General features: G+C 40.5%; 1 protein-coding gene across 1 annotated transcript in view; it reads right to left on the bottom strand.

The window, feature by feature from the left end:
* Positions 1 to 16,524: 16,524 nt before the first annotated feature.
* Positions 16,525 to 27,099, bottom strand: part of LOC139471667 (high affinity cationic amino acid transporter 1-like) — a 53,414-nt gene continuing 42,839 nt past the window's right edge. Inside the window, exon 14 of the mRNA XM_071254112.1 lies at positions 16,525 to 17,148. Within this exon, the coding sequence (XP_071110213.1) occupies positions 16,775 to 17,148 (374 nt within the window). The 3' untranslated portion in view covers positions 16,525 to 16,774. The remainder of the gene's footprint in view (positions 17,149 to 27,099) is intronic.

Genomic DNA, 27,099 nt, shown 5'->3' with positions numbered 1-27,099 from the left:
CACATAGCTGGATTATTGCTGAGAGCAGCCTTAAACAATAAACAAACACATTTCCGCAACTGCTTATTGTATTACCATGCTCCACACGGTGACCCTTAAGGACACACCAAAGCTCCACCATCAGTATCAGCTATATAAGGATGAGGCCCGTGAAAATCCGGGGTAGAATAGGTCTTCAGCAACACATGCTTGCCATAAAAGGTGACTATGCTTTGACTCGTAAGAGGCGACTAACGGGATCGGGTGGTAAGGCACGCTGACTTGGTTGATGCATGTCATCGTATCCCAATTGCGTGGATCAATGCTCATGTTGTCAATCACTGGAATGCCTGGTCCAGACTCGATTACTTACAGACCGCCGTCACATAGCTGGAATATTGCCGAGTGCGGCGTTAAACAACAAACAAACATACCATATACGGATGATCCTGAGGGAGTTACCTTCCTTGAAATAACTATTTACAATAGCCCCAGGGGTTTCCATCTGTGGGAGGATCTGGTTGTCATTGTTTTCTTGTGTGTCGTCCTTAATTACTGCTAACCTTTCGTCGATCTTCTCCGAGAATCTAAACTGAGACATATGTCCGACCATGTTTCTGTATTTGGTCGCGACATATATGAGTTGATCACAACAGTGTCAATTACCTCCTGTTTTGGCTCAGTTTGACATTTATTTCTTCGTGGAGAATATGCCTTATTGTGTATAGTATAGAATCACACAGGAAATACCTTGTTACACTATCCTGAAGCGTAGAAAGATCCACATTCGTGACCAACTCGTGTTATTCCGGGACAAGCCGAATAGCGACTCGTGCCCCTCTCGTTGACATTTTTGCGACCGGGTTCCGTCTTAGCGCAAACGGGCATACCTAAAACAATTGTTAACTCATTGCGTAATGGTTCACTTATCTTTCCCCATATATTATACATATTTCAGATGCAATTTAAAGCACATCGGGACATGCGAAGTTATACAGTATGCTTGAACACATTTAACTGTGTCATGGGTATATTTTTAGATGCAAGACATATGTAAAATCAAATAATATTTCTGAGGGATTCTTTGACGAAGAACTTGAAATCATACGCGCATTCTGATTGGTTTGTCGTATTTTCGCACATAACATTCATCGATAGGGGAACGAGTCTTCATGCAGGTTACGGAAAGGGGCGAGTGGTGCCGAATGGAAAGATCCAGTGCAGTCACTGTCCGATATTTGCACTTGCCCTTTAAAATTTGATTGGGCGATACTGAGTCACATCCATAGAGCTAAACTATTGCTTGGTCGAACACAGCCTGGATTCCTGGGTGCGCTGCGCTGGCTCTACACCGACTCAGTGTAGCGCCAGCGCAGCATACCCAGGGAACCAGGCTGGGTCAACATATATGTTCTTGACCTTCAACCCTCACTGAGCCTGGAAGACAATTATACACACACATGAAACCACTTTAGAGTTTTTAGTTCAGTTCTGAGATATCACCCGCCGTCACATTAGTCAAAGTAAAATTGCGGCAAGTGTCGTCTGAAAATTAGGAACATCGTTCTTAACGCTATTTTTTTACATTTAACTAAATCACCATTCAATGCGTTATTTCGTTTATGTGTTGACTTCAAACTATCGGTAAGTTACTAGGAGAATTCAGTAACACAAACAGTATATCAGAAAACGGGTGTCTGTGTTAAAAATTTATGAAATCACCAATGATCCTTCTGAAACGTCAAAACGTTTGGCATATTTTAGAAAACACGGACGCCAAAGTGAACTTTTCGACTCGATAATGGATGGTCATATGAGTTCCAACAAACAAACAAACAACTTGAATCAACCTTGATATCTGAGTTGGTTCTTGTAAACATAAAAGAGGACTTGTAAGAGGCGACTAACGGGATAGGGTGGCCAGGCTCGCTGACTTGGTTGATGCATGTCATCGTATCCCAATTGCGTAGATCGATGCTCATGACATCAATCACTGGATTGTCTGGTCCAGACGATTACTTGCAGACCGCCGTCATATAGCTGGAATATTGCTGAGTGCGGCGTTAAACAACAAACCAGCAACAACAAATGTAAACATAAATACAGGATTTATAGATCGCTGACGCCATAGACACTGCACATGTGTTGTCACCTCATTAATACATTGTCTCATCTTCTAAAGACAAGAAACCCTCGAAGATCCGGGGTAGAATAGGTCTTCGAGAACCCATGCTTGCTGTAAAAGGCGACAATGCTTGTCAAAAGAGGCGACTAATTATAAAGGGATCGGGTGGTAAGGCACGCTGGCTTGGTTGATGGATTTCATCGTATCCCAATTGCGTAGATGCTCGTGACATCAATCACTGGATTGTCTGGTCCAGACTCGATTATTTACAGACCGCCGTCCTATAGCTGGAATATTGCTGAGTGCGGCGTTAAACACAGAGCGAGAAAGCGATAGAGCGAGAAAACGATGTCCCCTCTCGGCCACCATATTAAACAACAAACAAACGAAACGAAATCTTTCGACAAGATCTCATTGTCAAGACAGCATCCCCGATACTAATGATAGGGCTTGCTTCCTGAAGGTGTAGGTGCGTACACATTTAATTAATACGCAGGAAGAGCCGAGTAATTTGAGACTGCCTTTGGTCGAATTAATGATGAGACAGGAACCGAATATATCTCACTACATTACACAAAGTTTGACTGTATTCTAAACTTGTTACATCGATGAGAAAAGGAAATCAAAGATTCATCCACTTTTTTGCATGTTGGATGAAAGAAGGCCAACATCACACTTCCTGATTATAACACTGATACTTCTGACGTGTGGATCCGCGGTGATCTGCAATTGCTTGTCATTAATTCAAATAGGACGTGCTTGATCATTCATTGAGACACAAAGAAGAGAATTAACATCTCGCTGGTGCTTCTGATGGGGTTTTTACAATTTTTGATCCGGGGAAGGTAAAATACTAACATTAATCCCTTCCAGTGATCACAAGGACGATGAAACGTTTAATTTTTAGCTGTTACTTTTTTTTTCAATTCCCGATCGACTATTATTTTACGCCACTTACTTTTGACGAGATAATATGGCGGTGATGAACAGTAATCATCTATAAAAGGGACTTGAGCAAACTTCAGTGTGTCCACAACTGGTTGAAAGATGTGTTGTCATTATAATGGATACATGGCAGTACTTGTCAGCGAAGACATTTATTTATTTTTGTAGACCTCTGACGTTGTCAGTCTATTGTGCTGAGAAAGCAGTTCAAAACAATTTTTGCATGTAAATTCTCTGTAATGATGTTTTTTGCATTTTCTCCTCATACGGGTGCTTTCCTAACATTGTTGTAAATTCCATGAAGCCCCTCTTGCTAGAAAGTAGTTTTTCAGTGATTCTGCGTCCAAAAACTCATAAGTTTCTCAGTTACGTCATGCTTGCCGTAAAAGGTGACTATGCTTGTCGTAAAAGGCAACTAACGGGATGGGATGGTCAGACTCGCTGACTTGGTTGATGCATTTTATCGTATCCCATTTGCGTGGAACGATGCTCATGATGTCAATCAGTGGCTTGTCTGGACCAGACTCGAATATTTAGACCGCCGTCAGACAGAGGGAATATTGCTGAGTGCGGCGTTAAACAACAAAACAACCAACCAACCAATCATTTGGAGATACAACTATTTGGTTATTATTTATCATCTGTAGAATGTAAACATTGGGATTTAATTTTGTGATCTGTCAGCTGAAATACTGTTGTCAGGGTGATGACTTCATTACGCTGAGCTGTCTCAAGATTGTGATCTCTCCTTTGTGTGAAAACTGTGGACAAGAATATTCAGAAAACGTCAGTTGAATTTACCAATGGAGATAAACAGTACGGGTCTGAAAGTAAATGTCCTACTTACTTTGGTACTCTTACATAAAAATAACATTTATCTGTAAATGAGAGGATGGACAATTACTTTTGCTTCAAAAACATATCAATTAATTTGTATTTGTTTGTTTCATGTGAAATAAAATGCATATCGTTTTTTAAGTTAATATTGTTATATGATAAATATGTTTCATTTGCAACATCGTTAGAATATTAAATAATGTATTTAGCTTTAGTAAGACAGATTTGTCTGATACATTGTAACCTTGTCTTCATTCATTTATTTTTACATACAGTGACATTTTGTTACTTACATGTACTTTGTTGGTCTCCCTGAACATATAATGCTTTATAAAGGTCACCGCTCACACACCAAGCCTTGTTGAACGAGACACAACTCGCAGTGCCGAGTTACGTCCCTTAGTTGTGACGGAGTCCACCAGATCCGATTATGTCCCTTCCTCTGTCAGTACCACGCCTGTGGGTTTAACCAAATGGCAAAGTAAACATTCGGTTAACTTCAGACGTTAACTGATATGCTGGCATACGATTGAAATACTGTTCAGGGCAACGTCAAATAAAGAGTGCTTTGCGATTTTTACAGCATAAAGTGAAATACTATTAATAATAGTTTTATGCAAAACTATTAAGACGGTGAGTGATTTTCCCATATGCCTTCAATGAAGTCATCGTCCCGGGGCAAGGCAGATAACTGACTTTAAAAGTCCAGTATCCACCTTTGCCGAACGAAGCTGGAATTCCTGGGCTCGATCGTAGCGCCACCAGTGACTATTACGAGTTATGTCCCTTCTATGCCTCTCCTTTGGACCAATCATATTCCACCACTCGAATCACTTGCATTTGCTTCTAACAAAATGGCGGCGCCGGTCAAGACGATCTGATCGATAATCAAAATCTATATTGTGATAAAACGGGTCTTACATCGCGAAGCGCATCAAATCACGTGAGCACCTTCATTAAAAACAAGAAAAGATATGGAAAATATCTGTTGACAATGAGTTGGCGGTGCACATGCTTTACAAATCCTGCCATCGAATGAAATCTACATGACAGTTTACAAACCGGATTTTACGATTTCATTGCGCTATTGTGAATGGACTATGCAAAGACTCGTTAGTCCAGCCATAATACCAGCCTAGTTCGGCAAGGGTAGAAACTGGACTTTTATAGTCAGTTAACTCTTTTGCCTGGGGAAGATGCAATGAAGTGAGCTTGAAGCGGTAGTTGCGCAATAGAACACACACCAATTTCGATATTTCTTTATTTGAACAGTTAGATTTAAGGAACAAAAACAAATTAGAAATATTTCTCAAAGAAAAAGTTAAATACTGTTAATACAGACCAGAGGAGATCATTAATATCATTATATTTTTAAAGCAATTTAATTTTAGGCTTTTCGTTCATTTAACTGTTGCTCGTGCTATTTGGTAACTCGAACAGATACAAATAACAGCTCATTACTTTAATTACCTCCCTTGCCAGACACCTGAATCCAAAATACATAAAGACTGACTAATCATCTATGATAAATATATAATCTCCCTGAAACTTGAAATGAATGAAACAAAGAGAGAGAGAGCATTTTGGGAACAGGTTATAATTTTTAAAAGAATGCCAGAAACGAATCAGCTGTTTTCATCAGAGGTTATTATTGCGATTTGAAACCTGTCTGACCAGTTAGAATCGAACATTTTCATGGTAGAATTTTATATTGTGGAATACTTATTCTGACTCTTTAGTCCTTGGTGTTGCCCCTTTATGCCGAGCATTAGGCAGGGTAACACCAGTACCGTCCTTTAACGTCTTTTGGTATGACGTCGGCAGGGGATCGAACCCCCGACCTTCTGCTCTCCAGGCGGAAGCTCTACCACTAGACTAGGGTGTGTATCGAAAAGGCACCCTCCTTTTTAAAAAAATAACTTGCATCTACATGATGTGAGTGGAAATTAAATTGGGTGACTGAAATGCCCTGGGTGATGGACAATTTTTTTTATAAAATACAGGCTGCGGGATCATGTCAGGGAGATTCAATTGCCTTGGTGGAAAGTCACAGTGAACCTGACTTGCGTTTAGACGAGGGACGTGACCTGTCTTAGTTTTCTTTCGAATGAATTTATTTTGCACTTGGGCGTCTCAAAATAGTAGGGTAAACAGGAAGACGGAGTATTAATGATTTAGGGGAATTACGTGTCAACTAATGGGCACTGGCGCGGTTTTATTGTTCTGTTGTTTTGCAGAGCCACTTTGATCTGCTTTCTTGCAATAAACCCACATAGCTTATTTCTTAAAAGCAATTTCACCTAATCTAACACGCTAAAACATCTAAAACATTTTAACACCCCTGTCCAACAGAGAATCGATGACTACTCTAAACAAAGTGTTTGATGGTGGTTATTTCGCTAGAAAAACCTCCAGGTTATTGTGTTTTGATCTATAAGGATACAATCCCTTCATTAATCCATAGAGCGATCAAGTCGTGGCTGCAAAGAGTTGCGTCCCTTAGACATGCCAGGAACCTATGATCGTGGGTTAGAATCCCGATTCGACGTGATTATGTTTCTAGGTTTGTCAGCACCATACCGAGCTCGTGGGTTTCACAAAAGTGGTAAACGTCTGAGACCTGCATCACTTCGGACTTTCTTCCCACATTAAGCTGACACGCCGCGATATAACTGATATTCTTTGGCTTTTTTTACAGTTGGTGTTGTTTGCGTGAAAGATTTTGGTTTCTAGTTTCAGATTTGTAGTCTTTGCTGAAGAGGCGACTAAACTGAATATGGACAAGCACGGTGGCACGATTGCGTGTTATTTTCCACTGTGGGCGTTGTTCATGATATCAACCACCGGTTTGTCCGGTCGAGAGGCGCCTGGTTACATGCATCTAAATAACTGAAATATTGCTGACGTTCAACAAACAAACGAAGCCGTTACTGTGCCACCAGGCCTGACATAAACTCCAGGACAAAAGAAAGTAAACACCATGTTTGATGGTGGAAAAAAATGAAACAAACTTGAAATGGTGAGGTGTTTGATACAGGTATCATAGTTGTGTTTTGGAAATTAAGTTCAAAGTATTTCGGCGACTATTGTTGTCCCAGTAACCTTTTGATAACGTTTGTTATTTTGTGTCAAAGCCAAATTTCAAATTTGCCCGGCATTGAAGATTAACCATTGTTGAATCATACACTGGCACGGAATGCCATCATTTGTTTACTTTAGTCACCAACGAAGAGGTGTTTATTCATAATTATATCTTCGCAACCGACACTGATAAGAAAACACCACTGTACTATTTGAATCAAATCAAGACAATTCCCGATCCATTTTAACAATAACGTTTTGAGTGAGGCGTTTCATGCTTGCGTTCTTGTAATTATTCTTGCCATTATCAAAAAATCGGGTTTTTTTTCGAATTTTTTATAAATCCATACCAAGGGTGTTCTTTTTTCAACCTCAAGCATCGTAATACAATTGCTAAATTGCAACTGACTCGTCGAACCCCTCGCACTGCGTTTATATTCTCATATTTCAGTGCACGACCCTATGTGAAATGAATAACAGCAGCTAAAAGCTATATGAGTTACGGAATAACATGGTCACGGGACTGTAACTGCCGTCCGGTCGTTGTGCAATCTTCTGGACATGTGTTTGTGTAGGCAGTACTTTAGATGAATGTCCTTTTTGCATGTTAGTGCCAAGTGGGCTGTATATTACTGCCTGTGGTTATCTGCGAGTAGTTATGTTGTGCATTTCGTTTGTGAAGGATCGATGCCCGATTACTGTAATTCCGAGTAAATGAGCTTATTGGCTTTACTTAAATGTACACAAATACCGAGTTGGTTCAGTGAGATTGTAAATCAGTTGGAGACTGTAGAAAACAAAGTACCAATTAGGTTATTCTGGCATTCTTATGAGGGTCGGATTTTATGGAAAAAGTGTGAGTGAGTGAGTATTGTTTAACGCCGCTTTTATTCCAGCAACATAACGGCGGGGATACCATAAAATGGGCTTCACACATTGTACCCATGAGGGGAATCGAACCTTGGTCCTCGGCGTTACGAGCGAAGTGCTTTAACCACTAGGCTACCCGACTGCCCCTTGAGACCTAGTTAGTACATCTGATAATGTTACGATATTGAACGTAGACAGATCTGATAGGTTATTGGCAGACAGTTTTTTATGGCTCGATATGTTGGTTATCGAATTATTCATACGCACGATTTTTGTGTCAAAAGGCTTATTTTAGCGGTATCAAATTGAAAATTGACACCTCATTGTAACCAATCAGAATAAAGTTTCATGAAGAAAAATGTCCCTGTAAAGTGACTGAGTTTGGTTTTACGCTGCTTTTAGCAATATTCCAGCAATGTCACGGCGGGAGACACCGGAAATGGGCTTCACACATTGTACCCATGTCGGGAATCGAACCCAGGTCTTTGGCGTGACCACTAGGCCACCGGACCGCCCCTCCCTGTAAAGTGATCCCTCTCAAATGCGGATTCCGCTGACCTTATCACTCTCCGCTTGAACATTTAACTTGGAACCGGGGACAGAGGGTAGCCCAGAGTTCGGGTGCGATTCCCAACACGGATATATAGAATGCATGAACCACATTATTGTGCTCCTTGCAGAGTAGATACAGGAATGTTACTGGAGCTGCGTAAAACAACACTCACTCAGTCACCGGGAGTGTCACACAGTTGTAAATTTGTTCCTTCAAAAGATATCGTTTCATTTTCTCGGTTCTCTCTACTTTCAATTCCTGGCAGAATTGCATTAAACATTTCAATGTTCAATAACTCCTGCACTCGGATGCATTCAGTTGAAATCAATCAAGCTCAGGATCCTTAAGCTCTTCATCACTAATCCAGGTCGCACAGCAGTTGTATCGCAAAGAGGCTCTTGGGAGCTCTGTAAAACAAGATCAAAGCAAGCAATCCACATCGGTAATTGTTTAGGGGAAAAAACCTTGACGATGTAATCGATTGTGAGAGAAGACATTCTTTCGCAAAACGCTAAACTATGACAACCGTACATAATCAGGTAAAAAGCAAATAATTTAAAGAACATCAATGAGATCAATCTTGTATCTTATTCTTTATGCTAGCTCCTGAATAAAGTACATAGATTAATATGAGTTTCGTTTAATGCCGCTTTAAGACATTAATAAAGTTTCCGGACATCAATTGCAACATACTGAAACAGTTGAAGAAATATTAACTGCAAGCGCCCATCATTAAGTGAATATGCTCCTGAGGCGTCGTCATTCATGTGACGTTATCAAGTAAAAAAATGATATTTATTCATCTACAAATCCTGATATTTTTGATGAAATACTATCAGCCTGATCAGAGCCCATATGGTCTCTGGCCTGATGTTTTAAAAAAGAAAAACATCTTGCAAGAATGAATTTGTGTAGGAGGGTAACGTGGTCATTTTTTTCCGATAGACACCCATATGCCCCCAAAACACCCATTAAAACACGGCAGATATAGGGTGGTTTGATTCCTCACCTACAATCTGTTGAACTATAAAACAAACAGGGTTTTTTATGGGACCCGTGGAGATCCGGGGTAGAATAGGTCTTCAGCAACCTATGCTTGCCGTAAAAGGCGACGATGCTTGTCGTAAGAGGCAACTAACGGAATCGGGTGGTCAGGCTCGCTGACTTGGTTGATGCATGTCATCGTATCTCAGTTGTGTGGATCAATGCTCATGATGTCAATCACTGGATTGTCAGCACCATCAGCCATTGTATTACCCTCAATTCCAACATGGCATGGTAACCAACAAAAGACGTCGTATTGTCGAATTACTGATGAGTCAGGAACCGAATGTAACTTCATGACACAAAGTTTGACTGTATTAGACTGTATTAGAAAACGAAATCAAAGATTCATCCACTTTAATGCATGACGGTGAAAGAAGGCCAAAATCACACTTCCTGATCATTACACTGAAACTCCTGAGATGTGGATCGGCGGTGACCTGCAATTGTTTGTCATTAATTCAAATAGGACGTGCTTGATCATTCCTTGAGACACAAAGAGGGGCATAAACATCTCGCTGGTGCTTCTGGTGGCTTTTTTTTCATTTTTGATCCGGGGAAGGTAAAATACTAACATTAATCCCTTCCAGTGATCACAAGGACGATGAAACGTTTATTTTTTAGCTGTTACTTTTTTCAATTCCCGATTGATAATTATTTTACGCCACTTACTTTTGACGAGATAATATGGCGGTGATTAAGAGTAATCATCTTTAAAAGGGACTTGAGCAACCTTCTGTGTGTCCACAACTGACGTCCGTTGAAAAAGACTGTAAGAAGTGTTGTCATTATAATGGATACATGGAAGTAGTTGTCAGGGAAGACATTTATTTATTTTTGTAGTCTTTGACGTTGTCAATCTTGTCTGCTAAGAAAGCAGTTCAAAACAATTTTTGCATGTAAATTCTCTGAGATTTCCTCGCATTTTAGCAAAAATGACGTTTTTGCATTTTCTTTTCACTGGGTACTTTTCTAACATTGTTGTAAATTCCATGGAGACCCTTTTGCTGGAAAGTAGTGTTTTTCAGTGATTCTATGTCCAAAAACTCATAAGTTTCTCAGTTACTTCATGCTTGCCGTAAAAGGCGACTATGCTTGTCGTAAAAGGCGACTAACGGGGATGGGGTGTTCAGACTCGCTGACTTGGTTGATGCATGTCATCGTTTCCCAATTGCGTGGAACGATGCTCATGATGTCAATCACTGGATTGTCTGGTCCAGACTCGAATATTTACAGACCGCCGTCATACAGCTGGAATATTGCTGAGTGCGGCTTTAAACAACAAACAAACACAAATTACTTTGTCAATGTCCTTGTGCCGAATCAAATTATTGACACAGATCACGTGACAAGGAAATAGGACCACATAGTTCCTAATCATTTGGAGATACAACCATTAGGTTATCATTTATCATCTGTAGAATGTGAAAATTGGGATGTAATTTTGTGATCTGTGCGCTGAAATACTGTATACAAGGTGATGACTTCTTTACAACGATCTGTCTCAAGAATGTGATCTCTCCTTTGGGTGAAAACTGTGGACAAGAATAATCAGAATACATCAATTGAACTTGCTAATGGAGATAGGACAGTACATGTATCAAAAAATAAAAGTCCTAACGTCTCTGGTACTCTTACATAAAAATAACATTTACCTGTAAATGAGAAGATGGATAATTACCTTTGCCCCCAAAACACAAAAACTAATTTGTATTTGTTTGTTTCATGTGAAATAAATGCATATTGTTTTTTTAAGTTAATATTATTATATGATATTATTTGTCATTTGCAACATCGTTAGAATATTGAATAATGTATTTAGCTGGTCAGATTTGTCTGATAGATTGTAACCTTGTCTTCATTCATTTATTTTTACATACAGTGACATTTTGTTCTTTACATGTACTTTGTTGGTCTCCCTGAACATATAATGCTTTATAAAGGTCACCGCTCACACACCAAGCCTTGTTGAACGAGACACAACTCGCAGTGCCGAGTTTATTTATGCCGAGCATTAGGCATGGTAACACCAGTACCATCCTTTAACGTCTTTTGGTATGACGTCACCAGGGAATCGAACCCCCGACCTTCTGCTCTCCAGGCGGAAGCTCTACCACTAGACTAGGGTGTGTATCGAAAAGGCACCCTCATTTTTAAAAAAATAACTTGCATCTACATGATGTGAGTGGAAATTAAATTGGGTGACTGAAATGCCCTGGGTGATGGACAATTTTTTTTTATAAAATACAGGCTGCGTGATCATGTCAGGGAGATTGCCTTGGTGGAAAGTCACAGTGAACCTGAATTGCGTTTAGACGAGGGACGTGACCTGTCTTAGTTTTCTTTCGAATGAATTTATTTTGCACTTGGGCGTCGCAAAATAGTAGGGTAAACAGGAAGACGGAGTATTAATGATTTAGGGGAATTACGTGTCAACTGATGGGCACTGGCGCAGTTTTATTGTTCTGTTGTTTTGCAGCGCCACTTTGATCTGCTTTCTTGCAATAAACCCACATAGCTTATTTCTTAAAAGCAATTTCACCTAATTTAACACGCTAAAACATCTAAAACATGTTAACACCCCTGTCCAACAGAGAATCGATGACTACTCTAAACAAAGTGTTTGATGCTGTTTATTTCGCTAGAAAAACCTCCAGGTTATTGTGTATTGATCTTTAAGGATACAATCCCTTCATTAATCCATAGAGCGATCAAGTCGTGGCTGCAAAGAGTTGCGTCCCTTAGTCATGCCAGGAATCTATGATCGTGGGTTCGAATCCCGATTCGACGTGATTATGTTACTAGGTTTGTTTGTTTGTTAGGGTTTCACCAAAGTGAAAAAAGGTCTAAGACCTGCATCACTTCGGGCTCTCCTCCCACATTAAGCTGACACGCCGCGATAAAGCTTTGATATTCTTTGGCTTTTTTTTACAGTAAGTGTTCTTTGTGTGAAAGATTTTGGTTTCTAGTTTCAGATTTGTAGTCCTTGCCGAAGAGGCGACTAAACTTGATATGGACAAGCTCGGTGGCACGATTGCGCGTTTTTTTCCACTGTGGGCGTTGTTCATGACATCAACCACCGGTTTGTCCGGTCGAGAGGCGCCTGGTTACATGCATCTAAATAACTGAAATATTGCTGACGTTCAACAAACAAACGAAGCCGTTACTGTGCCACCAGGCCTGACATAAACTCCAGGACAAAAGAAAGTAAACACCATGTTTGATGGTGGATAAAAATGAAACAAACTTGAAATGGTGAGGTGTTTGATACAGGTATCATAGTTGTGTTTTGGAAATTAAGTTCAAAGTATTTCGTCGACTATTGTTGTCCCAGTCACCTTTTGATAACGTTTGTTATTTTGTGTCAAATCAAAATTTCAAATTTGCCCGGCTTTGAACATTAACCATTGTTAAATCATACACTGGCACGGTATGCCATCATTTGTTTACTTTAGTCACCAACGAAGAGGTGTTTATTCATAATTATATCTTCGCAACAGACACTGATAAGAAAACACCACTGTACTATTTGAAACAAATCAAGACAATTCCCGATCCATTTTGACAATAACGATTTGAGTAAGGCGTTTTATGCATGCGTTCTTGTAATTATTCTTGCCATTATCAAAAAAGCGGTTTTGTTTTCGAATTTTTTTTATAAATCCATACCAAGGGTGTTCTTTTTTCAACCTCAAGCATCGTAATACAATTGCTCAATTGCAACTGACTCGTCGAACCCTTCGCACTGCGTTTATATTCTCATATTTCAGTGCACGACCCTATGTGAAATGAATAACAGCAGCTAAAAGCTATATGAGTTACGAAATAACATGGTCACGGAACTGTAACTGCCGTCCGGTCGTTGTGCAATCTTCTGGACATGTGTTTGTGTAGGCAGTACTTTAGATGAATGTCCTTTTTGCATGTTAGTGCCAAGTGGGCTGTATATCACTGCCTGTGGTTATCTGCGAGTAGTTATGTTGTGCATTTCGTTTGTGAAGGATCGATGCCCGATTACTGTAATTCCGAGTAAATGAGCTTATTGGCTTTACTTAAACGTACACAAATACCCAATTGGTTCAGTGAGACTGTAAATCAGTTGGAGACTGTAGAAAACAAATTACCAAATACGTTATTCTGGCATTCTTATGAGGATCGGATTTTATGGAAAAAGAGTGAGTGAGTGAGTGAGTATTGTTTAACGCCGCTTTTATTCCAGCAACATCACGGCGGGGATACCATAAAATGGGCTTCACACATCGTACCCATGTGGGGAATCGAACCTTGGTCCTCGGCGTTTCGAGCGAAGTGCTTTAACCACTAGGCTACCCGGTGCCCCTTGAGACCTAGTTAGTACATCTGATAATGTTACGATATTGAACGTAGACAGATCTGATAGGTTATTGGCAGACAGTTTTTTATGGCTCGATATGTTGGTTATTGAATTATTCATACGCACGATTTTTGTGTCAAAAGGCTTATTTTAGCGGTATCAAATTGAAAATTGACACCTCATTGTAACCAATCAGAATAAAGTTTCATGAAGAAAAATGTCCCTGTAAAGTGAGTGAGTTTGGTTTTACGCCGCTTTTAGCAATATTCCGGCAATATCGCGGCGGTTGACACCAGAAATGGGCTTCACACATTGTACCCATGTCGGGAATCGAACCCGGGTTTTCGGCGTGACGAGCGAACGCTTTAACCACTAGGCCACCGGACCGCCCCTCCCTGTAAAGTGACCCCTCTCAAATGCGGATTCCACTGACCTTATCACTCTCCGCTTGAACATTTAACTTGGAACCGGGGACGGAGGGTAGCCCAGAGTTCGGGTTCGATTCCCAACACGGATAGAATGCATGAACCCCATTGTTGTGCTCCTTCCAGTGGTGATACAGGAATGTTACTGAAGCTGCGTAAAACAACACTCACTCAGTCACCGGGGGGGAGTCACAAAATTGTAAATTTGTTCCTTCAAAATATATCGTTTCATTTTCTCGTGTCTCTCTACTTTCAATTCCTGGCAGAATTGCATTAAACATTTCAATGTTCAATAACTCCTGCGCTCGGATGCATTCAATTGAAATCAATCAAGCTCAGGATACTTAAGCTCTTCATCATGACCGACTAATCCAGGTCGCACAGCAGTTGTATCGCAAAGAGGCTCTTGGGAGCTCAGTAAAACAAGATCAAAGCAAGCAATCCACATCGGTAATTGTTTTGGAAAAAAACCTTGACAATGTAATCGATTGACAAGACATTCTTTCACGAAACTCCAAACTATGACAACCGTACATAATCAAGTAAAAAGCAAATAACTTAAAGGACATCAATAAGATAAATCGTGTATCTTATTCTTTATGCTTCCTCCTAAATAATGTACATGGATTCATATAAGTTTCGTTTAATGTCGCTTTAAGACATCGATAGTTTCCGGACATCAACATACTGAAACAGTTGAAGAAATATTAACTGCAAGCGCCCATCATTAACTGAATATGCTCCCAAGGCGTCGTCATTGATGTGACGTTAACAAGTAAAAAAATGCAAACAATATCCAGTTGTAACAAAACTTAACTAATTATTTTTTCGAGGGATATTCACTCGCATATGGGTCGGCTGACAATACATGGCTACCCTTGTGTATCCCCGTGAAGATTCCGGGCAGGAATTGGCCATATGTTCAACCTAACCTGAACTAAGAGGTGATGGTGGTCAGGCTATTTTATTGACAGCGTGTCATCCTACCCCGACTACGTGCATCGCTGAATACAATATCAACCACTGGATTGTATCATGCGGCGTCAAGCAACATACACACACACACGCACGCACGCACGCACGCACGCACGCACGCACACACGCACACACTCAGCCTCATTTAAAAAAAAAGAAAAACACCTTGCAAGAATGAATTTGTGTAGGAGGGTAACGTGGTTTATTTTTTCCGATAGACACCCACATGCCTCCACAATTCCCATTAAAACACGGCAGATATAGGGTGGTTTGCTTCCACACCTACAATCTGTGGAACTATAAAACAAACAGGGTTTATTATGGGACCCGTGGAGATCCGGGGTAGAATAGGTCTTCAGCAACCCATGCTTGCCGTAAAAGGCGACGATGCTTGTCGTAAAAGGCGACTAAAGGGATCGGGTGGTCAGGCTCGCTGACTTGGTTGATGCAAATGCCAAATGTGTGGATCGATTCTCATGTTGTCAATCACTGGATTGTCTGATCCAGACACGATTATTTACAGACCGCCGCCATACAGCTGGAATATTGCGGTGTTGAACAACAAACAAACAAACAAACAAACAAATATCTTATAACGTCAATTATTTAAAATATTTATATATATATATATATATATATATATATATATATATCTTCACCATTTCACCAAATATTTTGACTTCCAATTGAAAGCTTGTATTTGTTTTATAGTCCGTGATAACTCCTCGCTTCATGTTCAACCCGGCCATAGCCTCCGGTCCAAGGAGTGATCATGCGAAGTATGTTCATATCATGATAAAAATACCGCAGTCCATTTCACAGGATTGCGTGCAGCACGTGCATTTATTGAAAATATGGCTGTAACAGTACCGGATCTAAAGGGGGGTGTCCAGCCCCCACCCACCGTTTTCACATCTGATGACATTTTGTATGGCATTGCCTTCCAAGATAACATGTTGATTGGTTGTACAATTAATATAGGTTAAATATGGTGTTTCCGATTTTGTCTTACCCACCACCCCACCAAAGGTACCAATGGCCCAAGTGTAAACCACCCTTTTTTTCGGTCCTGGATTGTGAGAGACTTCGTGACAATGCACGATTTGGTTGTGAAGATAACAGACTTTATTTTCCGGCAGTGTCTTTAAATCCTATTTCTAATGTCTTACCTCACTCTTAAACGCAGGTTGTAAAATACAGTAAACTACGGTTATAACGAACACGGTTATAACGAATTACGGCTATAACGAACTAAAATTAGTAGTCCCTTTGAGTTAATGACATTTTTCGAATTATTCTCACGTTTATCCAGCAATGGATGGGTACCCGGTAAGATGTGACAATGATGTGAATTTTAACCCCTGAGGCAGCTTGGATTGTATACTCCAAAGGGAGCTGAGAAAGTACAACGTAACTGTAACTCGCGCTTTGAAGATGTTCATTGTGGTGTCCCGCGCAAAAAAAAAGAGGATAAATAATATAATTATTGTTAATGTTCTTTGCTCGTCTCCTATCTATTGTGGTATAACTGGTATGCTTTGAGACCACTGGGGTATCACGTAGGCACCCCACAGCACCCCACTTACACGCAGTTCTTAGGTACAGGTCTATTTCTTTGAGTGAACAGGGGCATCGTCTTCACTGTCGAAAGGAGCTTTCGGTTCACCGACTCCAGTGACATTTGCATAGACGTGTTTATCAGAGTCTGGTTGATTCTGATTGGCTGGGTCGTCGCCAATCGTCTTTTCGTTTACTGACGTATTCGGCGGTGTAACGTTGATTCCTATTCTCGAAGCGTTTCTTCTATGATTGCGTCCTGACAATAACGGTTCTTTTTCGTCCACTTGATCTGTTTCCTCTTGATATGCAGGTGGGCGGTCTTCTATATCTCGGCTAAACTGGCCTGCCCTGGGCTGCTGCATCGCTTGTTGGTTGTTCTCTGAGCTGTTCCGCACGCCGTAGCCGAAGTATATTGCGAAACCTGAAAGAAGAATGGAGCGAGTGAGTGAGTGATTGAGTTTAACGTCGATTTTAATAGTATTTCAGTAAAGCAGTCCTGAAACGTATACCCCTTTCGTGAGTGAGTGAGTCGGTGAGTGAGTATGGTTTAACGCCGCTTTTAGCAATATTTCAGCAATATCACGGCGGGGGACACCAGAAATGGGCTTCACACATTGTACCCATGTCGGGAATAGAACCCGGGCGTGATGAGCGAACGCTTTAACCACTAGGCTACCCGACCGCCCCTGGGACAATTCAGAGAGTTGGGTGAGGGAGTATGGTTAAACGCCGCTTTTAGAAATATTGGAGCTAAGGACACCAGAACTGGGCTTCACACATAGTACCCATTTGGAAATCGAAATTGAACGAACGCTTTAACCTCTAGGGTACCCCACCGACTACCCCTTTTGTGAAACCCACGTGCACTGTGCTGGCAAACCAAGAAACAGAAGTACTAGAGATTTCAGCCATGCTGGCGGCCATCTTGGATTTTCTACCACCAGGAAGCGCTGCAAACTATATTTGAATTATATGCTGCAACTCATTTCGCACGTATTACTATGGATATATGTATAAAGGGATCAGATAAGTATGATATATTGAGTATATATTGATATATAGAGATTTCAGCCATTTTGGCGGCCATCTTGGATTTTCTACCACCAGGGGGCTCTGCTGAGGTGGATCCATATCCAAAAATGTTCGGAATGGTTCAATGTATAAGTGTGCCAAGTTTGGTGCTTTCAACCCAAAGTGCACAATTTTAGCCTCACCCGCCCCACTATACCGCCAATCTGGTGTTCGAATCTATGACCTCCAAAGGAACTAGGGTCATATCGAGACACCATCAAGAACGCCATACAAATTATTAGGCCTATAAAAGGAATTGGTTTCATCTTTAACAAACATGTGGAAGATAACTTAACGCTCACTTGTAAATAAAAGCGACACAACCCTTTCCATATTCATAAGAAATCTCTGCCCATACCAGTGTCCATTGTACGATTCTGACTATATCACGAGCGTTTTTTTATGAATCACTATCAAATAGTGATGATACCAGGTGTTCGCGGAAAGGTGAGCGTATCCTGACCCACCGGCACCGATCAGAAACACATGCAAAGGCAAGTCAATTGTTCACCTGTAAAAACACGGGTACATATGGCACTAGTCAAAATAGGGAATTGCATCGGACATCATTTTTTGTCACTGATGCGTCAAATTTGGAAATGTCCTCAACCACCGGTGTCCATGGGGGTGCCTACTTCTTACCCCAACAGATCAATGAGGAAGTCCAGCATTTTCCATAGTGTTTTCTCAGTAAACTTCAGATGGCATTTGCTTTCATTTTTGACAAATTGACCTGAGTGAGTATGGTTTTACGCCGCTTTTATCAATATTCCAGCAATATCACGGCGGGGGACACCAGAAATGGGCTTCACACATGGTACCCATGTCGGGATTCGAATCCGTGTCTTCAGCGTGACGAGCGAAAGCTTTAACCACTTGGCTACCCGACCGCCCCAAATTGACCTGACCATCAGAAGATAGATATGTTACTGCATCCATGGTCACCACGTTTTGTAACAAAAGCCTCGTGGATCAGGTGTTCCCTTAAGTTTGTCACGTGGGACAGTGGTGTACAAACGTGAAAAATAACATGTCTTAACAGAATTGTATTGTTTTTTTCTGAGATTGTAAACAGTCAAGCGAATCCTTTGAGTTTTTGAGAATCCACATGGTATAAGCACCACTTGTGTCAAATACTTTCTGTGAATATAAAGAAAGTCCTTCTGATCGTAAGTAATGGACTGAAGAATCGTTCCACTAGGCACACGTGCCTTTCCTGCACTATGATAAGGGTTTTGTACCTGTCAGTATTTCTGAGAAAACTCTTATAATGTTTAAATGAAGGCAAAGTACCGGAAATGGTAAGTGAGGTGAGATGAAATGGGGTTTAACGTCGCGTCAAAGATTATTGCACTTATATAGTGACAAGCATGTACGTGTGTGTGTTTGTGTGGCTGCTTGTACTAGTCCGGACTGATGCCGATTTATAGTGCTAGCACACTGAGATACCATGCCGCAGTTTAACATGAATACCCCACTCAGACACAGTATACTGACTCCGAGCCGACCAGTCCTTGTTTTAGCCCCTTAATGCCGAGCGCCAGACAGGGTACAAGTACCATCTTTTAACGTCTTTTGGTATGACGCGGCCAGGGATCGAACCCCGGACCTTCCGCTCTCCGGGCGGACGCTCTACCACTAGACCGCGGAGGCGGTCCGGGAAATTGTAATTTATAATGATTCGATGACAAAAATGCCACCATCCCCTCTTCCCTCCCACTATCAAGTTGGCATGTTAGAGTCAACAATCTTCTCAAAACAGTATTCAAAACGCGGAGTTTGTCTGGTTAATGCCAAAGCTGTCAAAAGAGACCAAAATATCTCAAGTACAAGTTCTTTGAATGTCGATTATAATTACCGCTGATCATACACAGTTCGATTGACCAAGGATGTCATCATGACAATTGACATCGATCCGTGTTCACCGACATGTTTATGTGATCACGACTTCGCTTTTATGAAATGTCACAAGTCATGAATCTAACCTTTATCTCTGCTAGTGTGGCACTACTTGAACAATGGCAGAACGAGTCGAGTTGTGTGTTGGGGAAGATGGCTGGGGAGGCAACGGTGTAGTGGATGTCTGTCTTCAGCACAGATAGAAATATTCCTTATTCTTTAAACAGATTCGGTGTCTAACAAGACATAGTTGCTTAGGTTCCGACAATTTGATATCCTGGGATTTTATCGGGATAATAATTGTCCCCAGAAATTCTTGAAAAAATAGTTATTATTCACATTTGTTTATATCACATATATTCATCTGATGACAGAGTAAGTGGATGGAACTGTGTCTTCAGCATAGATAGAAACAATTCTTATTCTTTAAACAAGTTCGGTGTCTTACAAGACATAGTAGCTTAGGGGCCAACAATTTGATATCCTAGGATTTTATCGGGATAATAAATGTTCCCGAAAATTCGTAGAAAAAAAATGATTCTTCATATTTATTTATATCATATTTATTCACCCGATGAAGGAGTAAGTATATACTCCGAAATGTTGTGTTCCTCAAAATAAAGAAAATGCCATCCATAAATTCTCTTTCTTATGTGTATCACTTTTAAATGCCTTTCAAAGACTAATATTTCCTATTGTTGGCAAAAGACATTGATGCATGCAATTTGTCTTTTCGGAAAAAAATATTTTGACTCTTGACTTTTAATTAAAAACGATCTGATATCTATACAAAATCCCAGCTCTACCACAGACATCAGTCTCTGGAAAATATGGAAACTGCTATAAACTATGAGGATTCAAATACAATACACTACGGTTATAACGAACATGCTTATAACGAACTGACGGATATAACGAACTTACTTTTTTGTCCCGACTATTTGCTGTAGTTATGCTGTATATATGCTTATTACGAACTACGGTTTTAACGAACTAAAATTAGTAGTCCCTTTGAGTTCGTTATAACCGTACGCCGTGATATAACTGGAATACTGTTAAAAGCGGCGTTAAACCCAACTCACTCACACTCGTTATAACCGTTACGTAGTAAACTGTACTGTTCTTAATTCGGACTTTTACAAAAATCAAGGCCTCAACACAAGGCCAGTATACAACGGAACCTTGTTAATCCGGACGGTATCGAACTTAGTAACGTCGTCAGAAATAACAATTTTCAGAATAAACGAATCATTGGTGCACGTAGTAATATGTATGTTGTTTTTTGATCAGGTGTACAACATTCAACCCCAAGGCCAACAGGTTTTACAAAGATATGTGGAGGACATTTCCAAATTTGACGCATCAGTGACAAAAATGACGTCCCCATTTTGACATGTCCCATAATTATGTTCACGCGTTGTAGTTTTTCAGGTGAACAATTGACATGCCTTTGCATGTGTTTGTGACGGGTGTCGCCGGTGGGTCAGGATACGCTCACCTTTTCGCGAACACCTGGTATCATCACTATTTGATAGTAATTCAAAATGTCGAAATGTCAACGCCAGAGACTGTTCAGTCTCCAAGATATTCCACAGGGCGCAAGGGCTGGATAACGGGGGAAATTATATGAATATATCACTAAAAATCAGTGATGGCACCTAGTGTTCGCGAAGACAGAACACATGAAAGTAACATCGTATTTGTCTTTTGGGTGGCACAAAGATTAAATCAATCACAATAAACCTTGCTCGTTAACAAAAATGCCACACCAATGTCACAAATGTACTCCCATCTTCTCTGGACAATGTCATCTTTTACCAGAAACACTACTGGCCTATATTTTGTTACGACAATGATTATTGTTATTAGTATTGATATTATTAATGTAACCATCAAGAACCAACAATCAAACAAAGCTTGGAATAAACAATGAGTACTATGACACTGATATATTACTGCCTCATTTCTTAGTATCTAACAGAACGTCATGGTTTGCATATAAATGGGAGGTGGGATAAGGAATGTTATATATCACGCATTCTTTTAAATTAATCACGAACCATTCGTGAAGTCCTGTCTCTAAATAACAGATTGAGCAAGATCATAATTATCCGTTTTTCAGTTGAGTTTCATCTGATCAGAAAATCATTTCCAATTTTCAAAATATATTGATCCTAGCGCGGAATTATCTGACGCTAAACACGTCAGTACCAACATGTCTATTCATGAGTGTGTGAGTGAGTTTCGTTTAACGCCGCTTTTAACAGTATTCCAGTTATATCGCGGGGTGTCAGTTTAATGTGGGAGGAAAGCCCGAAGTGATGCAGGTCTCAGACGTTTACCACTTCGGTGAAACACACGAGTTCGGGTATGGTGCTGACAAACCTAGAAACATAATCGGGGCGAACCGGGATTCGAACCCACAATCATAGGTTTCTGGCGTGCCCAAGGGACGCAACTCTGCACAGCGAATCGCGGCGCCTTAAACGACTTGGCCACCCGTGCCCCTGTCTGTTCATGAAATATACATAGTAACATTATAAAAGTGATGCAAAATTACTACATTCAATAACCAGTCTATATTCAAAGGCATTTACTGTGCAACGCGAAACACAAATATTGGGTTTCGGTCAGGGAACAAGAGAACGGTGAGCGAGTTTGTAACGCGCCATCTTCCCGAGGCAAGGGAGTTATACCATCAGTTGCCTCGGGAAGATCCACAAACGCACGAAGTCATAACTGGCGGCGTACGCCAATGAATGCGATTTGGAACGAGAGACGTCGTCAATTATGAGCACTTTTATTAAATGATAGAAGAATCAACGTTGGTGTATTTTCCGGTCAACAAAACCAAGCCATTACTCTGACCCCGTCTTGTAAACAACCACGAATAGTCGGCAGGTTCAACTAACTTAATAATGTTCAGACAGTTATAGACAGTTCGACAAAACACAACACACTGCTCGAAGGGTCTTTTCTTTTATCAAGTGGCGTTGAATCCTTTGGATTGAATTAACTGCCTTACACTGGATTGTGTTAGGTAGAAACTACCAGATCAATTGATTGTGAGTAGTGTTACTACGTTCCCTTGTGTCAGAGGGATAACTGTGTTCTAACACACATTTCAATGCCAATATGTATTTATACGACGGGGTATCAACAAGTTTTGTGCCTAGCATTTAACCTCTAGGGTACCCCACCGACTACCCCTTTTGTGAAACCCACGTGCACTGTGCTGGCAAACCAAGAAACAGAAGTACTAGAGATTTCTGCCATGCTGGCGGCCATCTTGGATTGTCTACCACCAGGGAGCGCTGCAAACTATATTTGAATTATATACAGCTATGCTGCAACTCAATTTGCATGCATTACTATGGATATATGTGTAAAGGGATCAGATAAGTATGATATATTGAGTATATATTGATATATAGAGATTTCAGCCATTTTGGCGGCCATCTTGGATTTTCTACCACCAGGGGGCTCTGCTGAGGTGGATTCATATCCAAAAATGTTCGGAATGGTTCAATGTATAAGTGTGCCAAGTTTGGTGCTTTTAACCCAAAGTGCACAATTTTAGCCTCACCCGCCCCACTATACCGCCAAACTGGTGTTCGAATCTATGACCTCCAAGGGAACTAGGGTCATATCGAGACACCATCAAGAACGCCATACAAATTATTAGGCCTATAAAAGGAATTGGGTTCATCTTTAACAAACATGTGGAAGATAACTTAACGCTCTCTTGTAAATAAAAGCGACACAACCCTTTCCATATTCATAAGAAATCTCTGCCCATACCAGTGTCCATTGTACGATTCTGACTATATCACGAGCGTTTTTTTATGAATCACTATCAAATAGTGATGATACCAGGTGTTCGCGGAAAGGTGAGCGTATCCTGACCCACCGGCACCGATCAGAAACACATGCAAAGGCAAGTCAATTGTTCACCTGTAAAAACACGGGTACATATGGCACTAGTCAAAAAAGGGAATTGCATCGGACATCTTTTTTGTCACTGATGCGTCAAATTTGGAAATGTCCTCAACCACCGGTGTCCATGGGGGTGCCTACTTCTTGCCTGAAAGTCTTACCCCAACAGATCAATGAGGAAGTCCAACATTTTACATAGTGTTTTCTCAGTAAACTTCAGATGGCATTTGCTTTCATTTTTGACAAATTGACCTGAGTGAGTATGGTTTTACGCCGCTTTTAGCAATATTCCAGCAATATCACGGCGGGGGACACCAGGAATGGGCTTCACACATGGTACCCATGTCGGGATTCGAATCCGTGTCTTCGGCGTGACGAGCGAAAGCTTAAACCACTTGGCTACCCGACCGCCCCAAATTGACCTGACCATCAGAAGATAGATATGTTACTGCATCCATGGTCACCACGTTTTGTAACAAAAGCCTCATGGATCAGGTGTTCCCTTAAGTTTGTCACGAGGGACAGTGGTGTACAAACGTGAAAAATAACATGTCTTAACAGAATTGAACTGTTTTTTTCTGAGATTGTAAACAGTCAAGCGAATCCTTTGAGTTTTTTGAGAATCCACATGGTATAAGCACCACTTGTGTCAAATACTTTCTGTGAATATAAAGAAAGTCCTTCTGATCGTAAGTAATGGACTGAAGAATCGTTTCACTAGACACACGTGCCTTTCCTGCACTATGATAAGGGTTTTGTACCTGTCAGTATTTCTGAGAAAACTCTTATAATGTTTAAATGAAGTCAAAGTACCGGAAATGATAAGTGAGGTGAGGTGAAATGGGGTTTAACGTCGCGTCCAAGATTATTGCACTTACATAGCGACGTGCATGAACGTGTGTGTGTTTGTGTGGCTTTTTGTACTAGTCCGGACTGATGCCGATTTATAGTGCTAGCACACTGAGATACCATGCCGCAGTTTAACATGAATACTCCACTCAGACACAGTATACTGACTCCGAGCCGACCAGTCCTTGTTTTAGCCCCTTAATGCCGAGCGCCAGACAGGGTACAAGTACCATCTTTTAACGTCTTTTGGTATGACGCGGCCGGGGATCGAACCCCGGACCTTCCGCTCTCCGGGCGGACGCTCTACCACTAGACCGCGGAGGCGGTCCGGGAAATTGTAATTTATAATGATTCGATGACAAAAATGCCACCATCCCCTCTTCCCTCCCACTATCAAGTTGGCATGTTAGAGTCAACAATCTTCTCAAAACAGTATTCAAAACGCGGAGTTTGTCTGGTTAATGCCAAAGCTGTCAAAAGAGACCAAAATATCTCAAATACAAGTTCTTTGAATGTCGATTATAATTACCGCTGATCATACACAGTTCGATTGACCAAGGATGTCATCATGACAATTGACATCGATCCGTGTTCACCGACATGTTTATGTGATCACGACTTCGCTTGCATGAAATGTCACAAGTCATGAATCTAACCTTTATCTCTGCTAGTGTGGCACTACTTGAACAATGGCAGAACGAGTCGAGTTGTGTGTTGGGGAAGATGGCTGGGGAGGCAACAGTGTAGTGGATGTCTGTCTTCAGCACAGATAGAAATATTCCTTATTCTTTAAACAAATTCGGTGTCTAACAAGACATAGTTGCTTAGGTTCCGACAATTTGATATCCTGGGATTTTATCGGGATAATAATTGTCCCCAAAAATTCTTGAAAAAATAGTTATTATTCACATTTGTTTATATCACATATATTCATCTGATGACGGAGTAAGTGGATGGAACTGTGTCTTCAGCATAGATAGAAACAATTCTTATTCTTTAAACAAGTTCGGTGTCTTACAAGACATAGTAGCTTAGGGGCCAACAATTTGATATCCTGGGATTTTGTCGGGATAATAATTGTCCCCGAAAATTCTTGAAAAAAAATTATTCGTCATATTTATTTATATAACATTTATTCACCTGATGAATGAGTAAGTATATACTCCGAAATGTTGTGTTCCTCAAAATAAAGAAAATGCCATCCATAAATTCTCTTTCTTATGTGTATCACTTTTAAGTGCCTTTCAAAGACTAATATTTCCTATTGTTGGCAAAAGACATTGATGCATGCAATTTGTCTTTTCGAAAAAAATTGTTTTGACTCACACTTTTAATTAAAAACGATCTGATATCAATACAAAATCCCAGCTCTACCACATACATCAATCTCTGGAAAATATGGAAACTGCTAAAAACTATGAGGATTCAAATACAATACACTACGGTAATAACGAACACGCTTATAACGAACTGACGGATATAACGAACTTACTTTTTTGTCCCGACTATTTGCTGTAGTTATGCTGTATATATGCTTATTACGAACTACGGTTATAACGAACTAAAATTAGTAGTCCCTTTGAGTTCGTTATAACCGTTACGTAGTTAACTGTACTGTTCTTAATTCGGACTTTTACAAAAAATCAAGGCCTCAACACAAGGCCAGTATACAACGGAACCTTGTTAATCCGGACGGTATCGAACTTAGTAACGTCGTCAGAAATAACAATTTTCCGAATAAACGAATCATTGGTGCACGTAGTAATATGTATGTTGTTTTTTGATCAGGTGTACAACATTCAACCCTAAGGCCAACAGGTTTTACAAAGATATGTGGAGGACATTTCCAAATTTGACGCATCAGTGACAAAAATGACGTCCCTATTTTGACATGTCCCATATGTTCACGCGTTGTAGTTTTTCAGGTGAACAATTGACTTGCCTTTGCATGTGTTTGTGACGGGTGTCGCCGGTGGGTCAGGATACGCTCACCTTTTCGCGAACACCTGGTATCATCACTATTTGATAGTAATTCAAAATGTCGAAATGTCAACGCCAGAGACTGTTCAGTCTCCAAGATATTCCATAGGGCGCAAGGGCTGGAGAGCGGGGAAAATTATATGAATGTATCACTAAAAATCAGTGATGGCACCTAGTGTTCGCGAAGACAGAACACATGAAAGTAACATCGTATTTGTCTTTTGGGTGGCACAAAGATTAAATCAATCACAATAAACCTTGCTCGTTAACAAAAATGCCACACCAATGTCACAAATGTACTCCCATCTTCTCTGGACAATGTCATCTTTTACCAGAAACACTACTGGCCTATATTTTGTTACGACAATGATTATTGTTATTAGTATTGATATTATTAATGTAACCATCAAGAACCAACAATCAAACAAAGCTTGGAATAAACAATGAGTACTATGACACTGATATATTACTGCCTCATTTCTTAGTATCTAACAGAACGTCATGGTTTGCATATAAATGGAAGGTGGGATAAGGAATGTTATATATCACGCATTCTATCAAATTAGTCACGAACCATTCGTGAAGTCCTGTCTCTAAATAACAGTTTGAGCAAGATCATAATTATCCGTTTTTCAGT

The sequence above is a fragment of the Haliotis cracherodii genome, unplaced genomic scaffold (genome assembly GCF_022045235.1).
Source record: "Haliotis cracherodii isolate W230 unplaced genomic scaffold, xgHalCrac1.p SCAF_23, whole genome shotgun sequence".
NCBI classification, from domain to species: Eukaryota; Metazoa; Mollusca; class Gastropoda; order Lepetellida; family Haliotidae; genus Haliotis; species Haliotis cracherodii.
This window is presented reverse-complemented; position numbering and strand designations above follow the sequence as displayed.